The 12,300-nt window shown below is 38.3% G+C and overlaps 1 protein-coding gene across 1 annotated transcript in view; it reads right to left on the bottom strand.

Annotated features, from left to right (window-relative positions):
* LOC133622938 (tRNA (32-2'-O)-methyltransferase regulator THADA) overlaps positions 1 to 12,300 on the bottom strand; it is a 36,504-nt gene that overhangs the window by 14,328 nt on the left and 9,876 nt on the right. The window contains exons 11-19 of the mRNA XM_061985795.1: positions 9,640 to 9,837; positions 8,854 to 9,568; positions 7,042 to 7,194; positions 6,852 to 6,961; positions 6,624 to 6,784; positions 4,826 to 4,995; positions 4,601 to 4,756; positions 4,378 to 4,529; positions 4,157 to 4,294 (exon numbers count right to left, since the gene is read on the bottom strand). Of these exons, the coding sequence (XP_061841779.1) occupies positions 4,157 to 4,294; positions 4,378 to 4,529; positions 4,601 to 4,756; positions 4,826 to 4,995; positions 6,624 to 6,784; positions 6,852 to 6,961; positions 7,042 to 7,194; positions 8,854 to 9,568; positions 9,640 to 9,837 (1,953 nt within the window). The remainder of the gene's footprint in view (positions 1 to 4,156; positions 4,295 to 4,377; positions 4,530 to 4,600; positions 4,757 to 4,825; positions 4,996 to 6,623; positions 6,785 to 6,851; positions 6,962 to 7,041; positions 7,195 to 8,853; positions 9,569 to 9,639; positions 9,838 to 12,300) is intronic.

Raw genomic sequence — 12,300 nt, 5'->3', positions numbered from 1 at the left:
GTTGGTGTGTCAGCATTATATATATAATTATATATTTTTTTTATTAGGATTTTGAGGGCAAAATCGAAAGGATTTAAATGACTACTTGGTAGTAGTTTTTGCTTATGTTTAGTTATAGCATATGTATAAGCTATATATATATATATATATATATATATATATATATATATATATATATATATATATATATATATATAGCTTATACATATATATATATATATATATATATATATGTATATATAGCTTATATATAGCTTATATATATATATATATATATATATATATATATATATATAGCTTATACATATACACAGTATGAGTACATATTATAATAATATGCTATATCATTGACAGAGGTGGGTAGTAACGCGCTACATTTACTCCGTTACATCTACTTGAGTAACTTTTGGGATAAATTGTACTTCTAAGAGTAGTTTTAATGCAACTTACTTTTACTTTTACTTGAGTATATTTATAGAGAAGAAACGCTACTTTTACTCCGCTACTTTTATCTACATTCAGCTCGCTACTAATTTTTATCGATCTGTTAATGCACGCTTTGTTTGTTTTGGTCTGTCAGACAGACCTTCAAAGGGCCTGCATTACTGGTGACGTTTCACTCCGTTCCACCAATAAAATGCAGTCACTAGTGACGTTTGACTCCGTTCCACCAATCAGATGCAGTCACTGGTGACGTTAGACCAATCAAACAGAGCCAGGCGGTCACATGACCTGACTTAAACAAGTTGAAAAACTTATTGGGGTGTTACCATTTAGTGGTCAATTGTACGGAATATGTACTGTACTGTGCAATCTACTAATACAAGTTTCAATCAATCAATCAAAAGTGTGAAGGAAAAAAGACACTTTTTTATTTCAAACGTACATCCCGTCACAAGCCTAAAGACTGACTGCACAGTTCCTGTCTTCACAATAAAAGTGCCGCTCCATCGCGCCTGCGCTTTCAAAATAAGAGTCTTCGAAAGCCAGCGCAAACAAGCTAGCAAGCTACGGAATTTGCCGCCAATGTATTTCTTGTAAAGTGTGTGAAAACGAATATGGAAGCTGGACAAATAAGATACCAAAAACCAACCACTTTCATGTGGTATTAGACAGAAAGGAGGAACTTTTTTTCTCCTGCATTTGAAAACGTGGACGTTAAGCACTGCTGTCTGATTACAATCAATGCAAGTCATCAGAATCAGGTAATACACCAACTTATATTCTTGTCAACATGAAAGAAAGGAATCTATATGTGTTAAACATGCATGTATATTCATTAAAACACCTTTAACATGTAAACAAAAACGGCAAAATAAATAAATATAAATGATATACTGTATATATCAATGTATGTGTATATATGTGTATATATATATATATATATATATATATATATATATATATATATATATATATATATATATATATAATATGTGTGTGTGTATGTTACTCATCAGTTACTCAGTACTTGAGTAGTTTTTTCACAACATACTTTTTACTTTTACTCAAGTAAATATTTGGGTGACTACTCATTACTTTTACTTGAGTAATAAATCTCTAAAGTAACAGTACTCTTACTTGAGTACAATTTCTGGCTACTCTACCCACCTCTGATCATTGATGATTATTATAATTGGTTATTAAGAATATGTGACAGCTCTTACCTTGTTTACTTATGTGACAACCTCCTTAAGATTCTTATTCAATTCCAAATATCAAGCAGCAAAAATTCGCCAAACATGGATAAGTGCGCCAAGAGTGTTTTGCATTTTCCCCCATCATCCCTTGTAATGGATTTAAATGGGTGTAATTTAGACTTTTTTAATGTTGATGGGACATTTTTCAAAATATCCACAAATTTCAATGAGCAGGTTGTGCTATGTTTGACCATGTTTGTTAAATGTTTGTGCTGGTTGATTTTTTTTTCTACACCATGACTTAGGAAGGTGGTTTGGATTGGGTCATATAAATAAATTATATGTTGAGTCACAATTAATGGTTGAGTTACTATCATTGGCCACCAGATGGCAACAAAAATATAATTTGTATATGTTATGAGCACCGTGCTGTCTCGTGGGCCAAATTGAGTTAGCGGACTGTGTTTTGGACACCCTTGAGATATTCTGTACTATTGAATTTGGTTTACTCAGGCAATTGTATGTCATAAAAGAGAATAAGGTATTGGTTTAAACCATAGTGATGATATTGTTAAACTGTCAATAGCACTCACTAATTATAAATAGAAAATATACAAACCCTGTTTCCATATGAGTTGGGAAATTGTGTTAGATGTACATATAAACGAAATACAATGACTTGCAAATCCTTTTCAACCCATATTCAGTTGAATGCATTACAAAGACAAGATATTTGATGTTCAAACTCATACATTTTTATTTTTTTTTGCAAATAATAATTAACTTAGAATTTCATGGCTGCAACACGTGCCAAAGTAGTTGGGAAAGGGCATGTTCACCACTGTGTTACATGGCCTTTCCTTTTAACAACACTCAGTAAACGTTTGGGAACTGAGGAGACACATTTTTAAAGCTTCTCAGATGGAATTCTTTCCCCATTTTTGCTTGATGTACAGCTTAAGTTGTTCAACAGTCCGGGGGTCTCCATTGTGGTATTTTAGGCTTCATAATGCGCCACACATTTTCAATGGTAGACAGGTCTGGACTACAAGCAGGCCAGTCTCGTACCCGCACTCTTTCACTATGAAGCCACGTTGATGTAACACGTGGCTTGGCATTGTCTTGCTGAAATAAGCAGGGGCGTCCATGGTAACGTTGCTTGGATGGCAACATATGTTGCTCCAAAACCTGTATGTACCTTTGAGCATTAATGGCGCCTTCACAGATGTGTAAGTTACCCATGTCTTGGGCACTAATACACCCCCATACCATCACAGATGCTGGCTTTTCAACTTTGCGCCTATAACAATCCGGATGGTTCTTTTTCTCTTTGGTCCGGAGGACACGACGTCCACAGTTTCCAAAAACAATTTCAAATACGGACTCGTCAGACCACACAACACTTTTCCACTTTGCATCAGTCCATCTTAGATGAGCTCAGGCCCAGCGAAGCCGACGGCGTTTCTGGGTGTTGTTGATAAACGGTTTTTGCCTTGCATAGGAGAGTTTTAACTTGCACTTACAGATGTAGTGACCAACTGTAGTTACTGACAGTGGGTTTCTGAAGTGTTCCTGAACCCACGTGGTGATATCCTTTACACACTGATGTCGCTTGTTGATGCAGTACAGCCTGAGGGATCGAAGGTCACAGGCTTAGCTGCTTACGTGTAGTGATTTCTCCAGATTCTCTGAACCCTTTATTACGGACCGTAGATGGTGAAATCCCTAAATTCCTTGCAATAGCTGGTTGAGAAAGGTTTTTCTTAAACTGTTCAACAATTTGCTCACGCATTCCCGGGCGCGGCACCGCTGCTGCCCACTGCTCCCCTTACCTCCCAAGGGGTGAACAAGGGGATGGGTCAAATGCAGAGGACAAATTTCACCACACCTAGTGTGTGTGTGACAATCATTGGTACTTATTTGCTGACAAAGTGGTGACCCTCGCCCCATCCTTGTTTGTGAATGACTGAGCATTTCATGGAATCTACTTTTATACCCAATCATGGCACCCACCTGTTCCCAATTTGCCTGTTCACCTGTGGGATGTTCCAAATAAGGGTTTGATGAGCATTCTTCAACTTTATCAGTATTTATTGCCACCTTTCCCAACTTTTTTGTCACGTGTTGCTGGCATCAAATTCTAAAGTTAATGATTATTTACAAAAAAAAAAAAGTTTATCAGTTTGAACATCAAATATGTTGTCTTTGTAGCATATTCAACTGAATATGGGTTGAAAATGATTTGGAAATCATTGTATTCCGTTTATATTTACATCTAACACAATTTCCCCACTCATATGGAAACGGGGTTTGTAAATATACATGTGCTTAGTATTGGTATCGCCCTGCGATCTCACTCATGTATCGGACTCGGATTCGGCAGCATAAAACCCGACTTGAAACACCCCGAGTGATTTGGTTATTCGTGTAAATAGAGTCTATGTTGATAGTTAACAAATATTTATCACTCTACAATACCTGCATATGAGATGGAGCAACACTTGATACAGACTTACCCAGTGACGGCATTTGAGGAGAATATTTTTGAAAATGTCCGACGCTCTTTCTTGATGATGTTTTGTTAGAAAACATGTTCCAGGCTTACATTCTGCAAGAATTCTCTCAACCAGAGCACCTAAAAGGATCCCTGTTTCCTAGTAATTAGAATGACACAAACGCACATGAGCAAAGCCCAATCATGCTAAAACGTAAAATTGCCATCAGAGTTCTGTTGTACCTTGAGTGAGACCCAGCAGCAGGTGAGAACAAGGTTGTGTTCTTCTGACAACAGGACACACTCTTCTCCTACATCTCGTTGGTTTCCTCCAGATGAGTGTGCTATCAGAGAGCTGATGGCGTTCCCCATATCACAAAAAGAAGGAGGAGTATCTAAAGGAGAAGACAGTAATCATGGCAGATACAGTGATCTTAAGCTTTGAACTGAGCCCAATGAAGATTACCACTTTCAGTATCCTGTTGTCCTTGCAGCACACCCAGCAGGAGCAGCGAGATGTTCTCCAGCAGGCTCAGCATCTTAGTGGTCAGTGCAGGACCAAGCGAATCGTAGATGGTGCATGTGGCCTCCAACAAGCATCGCTGTAGAGCGCTCAGCACACCTTGAAAATAAATAACCCCAAACCTGATAGTCTCTAATGGGGAGTGTCTACTTCTCCATCTGGACTTACTGTGTATGGGCTTGGTTCTGGCAGCGAGCATCATGTCCGCCTCGGCTGTAAGGCAATGATCCTCAAGCTCTTTCACAAGAAAGCTTATGAAGCCAGAAGCCTTTATATGATGGCCGCCATCGATAGAGATGTCACAGTTTCGTTTGCAGTCTTCATGGAGGCCTTGCCACCTAAATAAAGAGTGTGAGACTTAAATGATGTATGTAGTAGAGGGAAACATCGGTCTTTATGGTCAGTTTTGGCTGAGACTAGAATCAAAGGAGCCATAACGACCAGATGACCGATATTTCACTAACAAGTTACCTATATGTATTTTTTTTCTACTGACAATAAATTTCCCATAATAAAAATTAGTTTTTGAGTAATAACAGGAGAACTTTGAATGCCTTCTTTCCATTATCAGACTCTGTATGTTTCTCCCTCTTGGTGTGACGTATTCACAGAACTGGAGCCTATTTCCCTGCATAAACAGTGTGGATAAAGGCATGTAAAATTATTATTTTGATCACTTATTAGCATATTTTTGTGGGCCTGGTCCACGATTACTTCAAAACTGATATAGTTAACATTATAAGCGACTAAAGAAATATAAAAGAATCCTAATTTATGGACTTCCCTGGTCTTCCATTGACACCATAGGTTATGTTTCCTCATGCTCTTTCAGTATTTCCTCAAGCATCTTAAAAAAACATCAGTAGAAGAGGACACCGTTTTTTTTAAAGGTTCTCTTGCTTTTGAGCACCGGTTCTCACTCAGTCTTTCTCCTATTGAGGGTGCCTATGATTTTAGTGTTTGCATTTGGCTTGAGTCTTGCGTCTATTTGTTTTCTATTCAAACGCTGACCTTTCTTCTTTGAAGTCAGAATCATTAAAATTATACTCCTTTCGCTTGGCCTGTCCCAGTTTACGCAACTGATATGGTTAATATTATGAGCAAAAAAGAAATATAAATATGATTATCTATAGACACCATAGCCTGTGTTTCCATATCTTCAGTGTCTGTCCGTCATAAGTATTTTCTTAAGCTTATAATGACACATATTTACCTTTTTTTGGTGTGTATGTTCCCACCCTTCTAAAGCTGGTGGATATGTTTCATTAAGACGAATATTTATCGAAGTTTTTTCAGCATTTTCTTAAGCACAATTCAACTCCATTAAAGGTACAAGTCTAGCCATAAAACATCAGTAGAAGAGGACACAAAATACTTTCTTATTTTTTCTCTGCTTTATCCCTGCTTCAGCAGAGCTTGTGTCCTCTCACTGAACCTACACATCAGTGTTTACGATATTAACACTATTAAGCTTCATAATGTAGCCACTAGTGTGTCTGCTCCAAGAAAAAAACACAGAGGCTCGGTGACACCAACACAGCAAAAAGTGGCGAAAACTTGTACATCTTATAATAGGCAAACATTTTTCCCCCAGGTTCTGACTCAGTCTTTCTCCCACCAAGGGTCTTTCTTCTTCAAATTCAGTCTTTTGTAGTTACGTCAGCTAAAGGTGGGCGTTCCAAAGTGTTCTAAAATCACTAGTTTGTCTATTTTGTGGGGAATTTTACCTGTAGTCATCATTTGTAGGTCCAGAGCTATTAAATAAGTGCCAAAGTTGTCAGCATTAATGGGCCCTACTGAGAAATGTTTCTTATAATTTTGGCTATTTACCAACACGAAAGAGTGACAATATTAAACACCTCTCTGCATAGCAGTCAATAAGACTGCAAATGACAACCAAAGTAATAAACATGTGGTATGTAAGCGTAAATGAGCAAGATGAGGCAGTAATGTTGGACGGACATACTTGTGATGGAGGACCTTCATCATTAATGCCCCCATCTGGGCCTGTTGGACCCGAGGACTGCACAACAACTGCTTGGTCCTAGCAAGCAAAGCAGCTGCGATATCTTCAGGCAGAGCAGGCGGAAAAAATCTCACCAATAACCCAGCTGACAGCTCACGAATCTGAAAAGCAAACATTTATCTTCTTATTTTCCATCGTGGAAATAAAATGTTAGTGAGGCGGCGCTACCTCATTTGTGGAATCTTCCAAACAGCTGATGAAAACCAGCAGTTTTTCCCTGGAGAAGAAGTCCCACTGTCCTCTGAACCTGGCACAATTAACGAGAGCCCCCATGTTCACTGGAGACAACAACAAATAGAGGGGATGGAGTATTTCAAATCAAACATTGATATTCATAATCACAGTGCCCCACACTGACTAGGTGGTTGTCCCTTCTTTTTGTCGGGGCTCCAAGTGTCTGTGCAGGTTTCAAACAGCGCAGACATAAACAGTAAGACCGTCTTCTTCCTCTGGTAGCTGTGTCCTGGTGTCAGATTGGAGCATGCAAGCTGACACAACCAGTCCACAAAACCTAAAATAACAAATGTTTCTCATTAATAAACAGCAGAGAAGAAATTCTAATATCAAACTTCATAAGGTACACCCGCAAAATCCTATAATAGTGGTACCTAAAATTAAGAGTGCTTCGAGGTAAGAGCTGTCTTTTGGCTAATTGCTATACTTTAACCCGCAAGTAACAATTTGAGTTACAAGCATCCCCGCCATTAGTTGGTGTAGCAAATGTCAAAGAGAACTCCGAAAGATTTGACCTAAATATCTGGTCTTACTCACTAACAATAGTTTATAGCAAGAGATAGCCATAACTTTGTTTTCCAAACATGGAAAGGAAGAAAGCGAGTGTGAAGGAAAGTGTTGAGAAGAAAAAGTGGATGATATTCATTGAATTATAGAAATAAATCATCAAAATCATGACCAACGGTGTCGCAAACTTGGTGAAGAAATTTGAGTGTATTACTGCTAGTTTGCACCATACCAAAGCAGAAGGAGTCTAACGCCAACCAGGGATATTAAAATAATAAATAAAAGGCGAACATTTATCCATGAAAATATGGAAACTTTGCTGATGGTGTATTTGACAGAGAAGTAACTGTAAGGAGATATCATAGATGTCACTCTCCAAGGTAAATGCTGTACATTATATTACTTCACAAAACAAATGTAGTTGTTCATACAATATTTATATTCCAAAAGTTAGTATTTTGTTAAAAATGTAATTGGGTTAAAAGCTCCATCAAATAACCAATTAATGTATAGGTAGAACGGTACATCAAATGAAAGCATTCAATTAATATTATGCCTTTTGAAAATAAGTGTATTAAAAAGATAAATAAATATGACAATAAAAATAAAATAGAAAAAAATATATTTAAAAAAAAACAAGCTTAAGAATGAAGCAGTGCCAGACAACTACACTACTGCAAACAAACGTCAAAAACTGCTTTAAAAAAAATTATATGTAGAAGACACACAGCAAATGTATTAAGAAGATAAAAACATGTTTGGATTCATAAAAACAATTGTAGAAGTGCATGGTGGCAGCAAATCTGCTACAGTCGTCAGATGGTTCCGATTTTGAATCATAGATCAGACCTTTGTGTGCTAGAATGGGTTTCCCCCCACAGTCCACAAACATGCATGTTAGTAAATTGGAACCAACATTTGGAAAATGGGAGTATGAATGGTTGTGTGTCCAAATGTGCCCTGTATCGCCCAATTTCAGCTGGGATAGGCTCTAGCCATACTACTCAGTGGCCTAGTGGTTAGAGTGTCCGCCTTGAGATCGGTAGTTTGTGAGTTCAAACCCCACCCAAATCATACTAAAGACTATAAAAATGGGACCTATTACTTCCCTGCTTGACACTCAGCATCAAGGATTGGAATCGGGGGTTTAATTACCAAAAATTATTCCCGGGCGCGGCACCGCTGCTGCCCACTGCTCCCCTCACCTCCCATGGGGTGAACAAGGGGATGGGTCAAATGCAGAGGACAAATTTCGCCACACCTAGTGTGTGTGTGTGTGACAATCATTGGTACATTAACTTTAACTTTAGCCCAAGTGTATTTTTGTAATTTAGTGTGAAAAACACACAAAGATAAAAGCACTTGGAAAATGTCAATGAAAATTGTGTCAATGCAGAATTTTTAAGTCCAGTTTTGTTGATTATCTCACCTATCCCCTGGTCCAGAATGTCCTGTGAGTGTTCCATCATCTGGTCCGTGTGTCCCTTGCCCTTTTGACGTTTGATCTGTGCCAAGCAGCCATCTCTAATCCGAACCAAAAATTTCCTCACCGCTGCTTGAAAATGTTGTCGAAACAGAGAAGACTCAGAGTTGAGGTTCTGAGGAATGAAGGTCTTCAGGATTTCTAGTTCTTCTGCTGTTGGCGCCTCTTTGGTTTTGGGGCTACAACACAGGAGGTTGAGAGCAGCAAGTCGAACTTTGTCGTCTGCAGACCCTAGAGCTAGCTGGAGCGTTTGAAAGGTGGAATCCCCCTGCAGTACCCATGGGGAACCTCCGGTTGTGGTCCGGTAGCTATTCATGATGAAGGCCCAAGCACAGAGATGACCTGGGGAGAATGGGTCTAAGGAGGCCAGCAGTGGCTCGATAGCCAAGGGGAAGACTTGGAGGGTGGATGGCAGTAAGTGTGTGGAGCTGTTGCGCTGAAGAAGAACTGCGCGTGAAGTCAATGCCTCAAGAATGACAGGAAGCCAACATTTTGCCCACTGACTGGCCAGATCAGACTCAGACTTTGGAGAGTCGCCATTAAGCTCTTTTCTCTGGTGCTGGATCAGACACTTGTAAAGTTCTGAGCCGCTCGGAGACAGAAGATCATTTGACATGCACTTCAGAAGATGATTTGGTAACTCAGCATACTGACTCAGCACCTGCTCGATGAAAGAAATCATGCTATAATCTAAAAACTGCATTAAACCAGGAAAAAAAAAATCAAGGTCACCTTGTCTGTTTCTAAATATGGAAGCAGAGCACAGAGGCGATGGTATTTGGCTTTAGATTCCCATGGGAGATGGATAATCCGTTGAAGCAGAGTCTTATAAAGAGGCTTCTCTGTGTCACCAAACTGCTCACAGTCCATCTTGTAGATGTCCAACAGGAGGCTAAAGGCAACACGGGCACAGTCTGACACACCTTCCACCTAACAGGGCACATAATGTAATGCATTACCCAGAAGTTAACGAATTACATATTTTCGGACTTATAAATGTTGTTACATTGTTTGATGCCAAATCGTCAAATCGTAAGGTTCATGCATTTTGGCGTGAGGTTGCGCGCAATTTTGGGAGTTTTGGAGTCTGGCTATGTTGTGACATCACAGCGAGGTGGACGATCTTATTTGGACATTGAATCAAGCTCCTAGCAAGGGGAGGAGGAAGAGGAACACAAAACAAGGTAAAATAAATTATTATTTTCATTTAATCTTGGCATGTGTATAACACCGACGTAATTGCTGGTAAAAGTAGCTGTTTTATGTACTCTCTGAATCGATCAGAGGGTGTGCAGGTGTACCTAATGTTGTAACCAGGTGAATCTATGTTATGCTTACCAAGTTCATTTTCAACCGTGTCTGGAAAAAAAAATAGCGGTAACGACTTCAAGATACGTATTTTAACAGTGTACATTTTCAAAGGATACATTTAAAAGAAAAACAAACTTTTAGATAAGAAATATTACTTAAAACAATACAATAGAATGTAATACTAACAACTACAATAGTTTTCTGAAGTAATATAATAATAATATACAGCATTTACCTTTGAAAGTGGACTTTTACAGTATGGCTCTAGTTGATTTTGCGTCAAACACACCATCAGTAGCTTTTCCATATTTTTATGGATAAAAATCAGCCGTTTCAATAATATTTTAACATTCTTAGCTGGTGTTAGACTCATTCTGCTTCAGTATGGTGCAAACTAGTAGCGATACATTCAAATTGCTTAGCCAACAGGGCTGTATGTTTAGCTTTTTCACTGGGAACCGATGCTACTAAATGAAAACAATTATGGGCAATATGAAATGTCTTAAATATCACAATGTCATTATCAACACTCTGTCACGGCTTGTCACACCAGGTCGTGCCTTATTTTGAGTTTGTTGGCATTTTCCTGTAATTTATGATTTTACTTCTGGTCTAGCGCTCTTATTTTGGTTGCTTTTCCTGTTTTGGTTGGTCCTTCCTTAAGCAACTTGACCCCTGCTTCAGAGCACTGTTAAGTCCACCTGATTTGTATTAGTAATTGGACAGCCTTCTTAAGCCAGCCTCGCTCTTTATTCAGCACTCGAGAATTGACTGCTGTGGCACACTGTTCGTTCTTTTCACGCCTCACCATAAGTGTTGCCTTGTTTTGTGTTTCCCTATAGACTTTTTGCGCGCTCCTAAACGCACTAGTGTTCTGTTTTACGTGCACATCCCTGCACCTGAGTGTTTGTGTAGAGTTTGACAACTGGTTTTATTTACTATTCTTCTACCTGCAAGATGCATTGGTGCATTTCTTTCACATCTCAAAATCACGACAACTACTGCTAACATGCGGCCCCACAAGTGTGACACACTCAAACACCTAAGCACTCGTACATATAAACACAATATCATCATAAGGCCTACTGTAACCCTCAATTAAACACAGAGAACATTCATAAATTGTGCTAACACTAGTGTAGGGCTGGACGATATGGACCAAAACTCTTATTTCAATATAGTTAGACTGAATATATACGATATATATCCCGATATTTTTTCCATTAAGTGACGTTGGACAAAGTTAAATCCAAATATGTGTGTCGAGTGGTTTTATTGAAACAAATACTTAACATGAGAACCTTTTTTGAAATGTACATAACCATATTAAAAAGGGTCATATTATGTTTTTTTCTGCATAATATGTAATAGTTATTTGGTCAAAAATGTTGCATAGATTGTTATACAGACCACCTTCAAGCTGCTTTTTTGACAGTCTCTTCAGGATGCGCCGTTTTGTAGGCGGTCTTATTTACATATCTCCACTTCAACTGTGTCTTCTCCCTGTCAGCCATATTGTAGTTTTTAGCACTTCCATATGGAGTCTACTGACATATAAAATAGAACTATATGCTACTTTGAATTAGAAATGGCAACAGTGGAGGCTGCATGTACATGTACTAGCCAGTCTGCCCCACAACATGAGGATAGAGAAAAATTACTTTATTGATTACAGTGTCGGACTACAATGGTGGAGTTGCACACTCAGGTAATTCTCTACCATAAATGGAGATATATCTGTTGTGCGTAACTAATTATCTCCCTCATGCCTTGATTTTAAATTTTCAGGACTGATGGGGATCCCAAATACACAAAAACAGGTACCAACAAGTAAGAAAGGTAGGTTTTGCATAATTGGACCCCAACATAAGAGGTGTTTTGAGATATGAAAAAAGAAAAAGCCTTAGAAAAAGAAAAGAAAGAAAATTAAAATACAATCTTCAATGTTCTTTTAAAAATACATGCTATGCTCAATTCTTCAGGTAAAAAAAACACCAAAGAACAAAATATGAACATGTTTAAACGTCAGCAGCACCTTCAAAATAATTGACTTTTAAATATTGTGTTTTTACAGGTTAACAT

Source organism: Nerophis lumbriciformis, linkage group LG12, assembly GCF_033978685.3.
Source record: "Nerophis lumbriciformis linkage group LG12, RoL_Nlum_v2.1, whole genome shotgun sequence".
Lineage (NCBI taxonomy): Eukaryota > Metazoa > Chordata > Actinopteri > Syngnathiformes > Syngnathidae > Nerophis > Nerophis lumbriciformis.
This window is presented reverse-complemented; position numbering and strand designations above follow the sequence as displayed.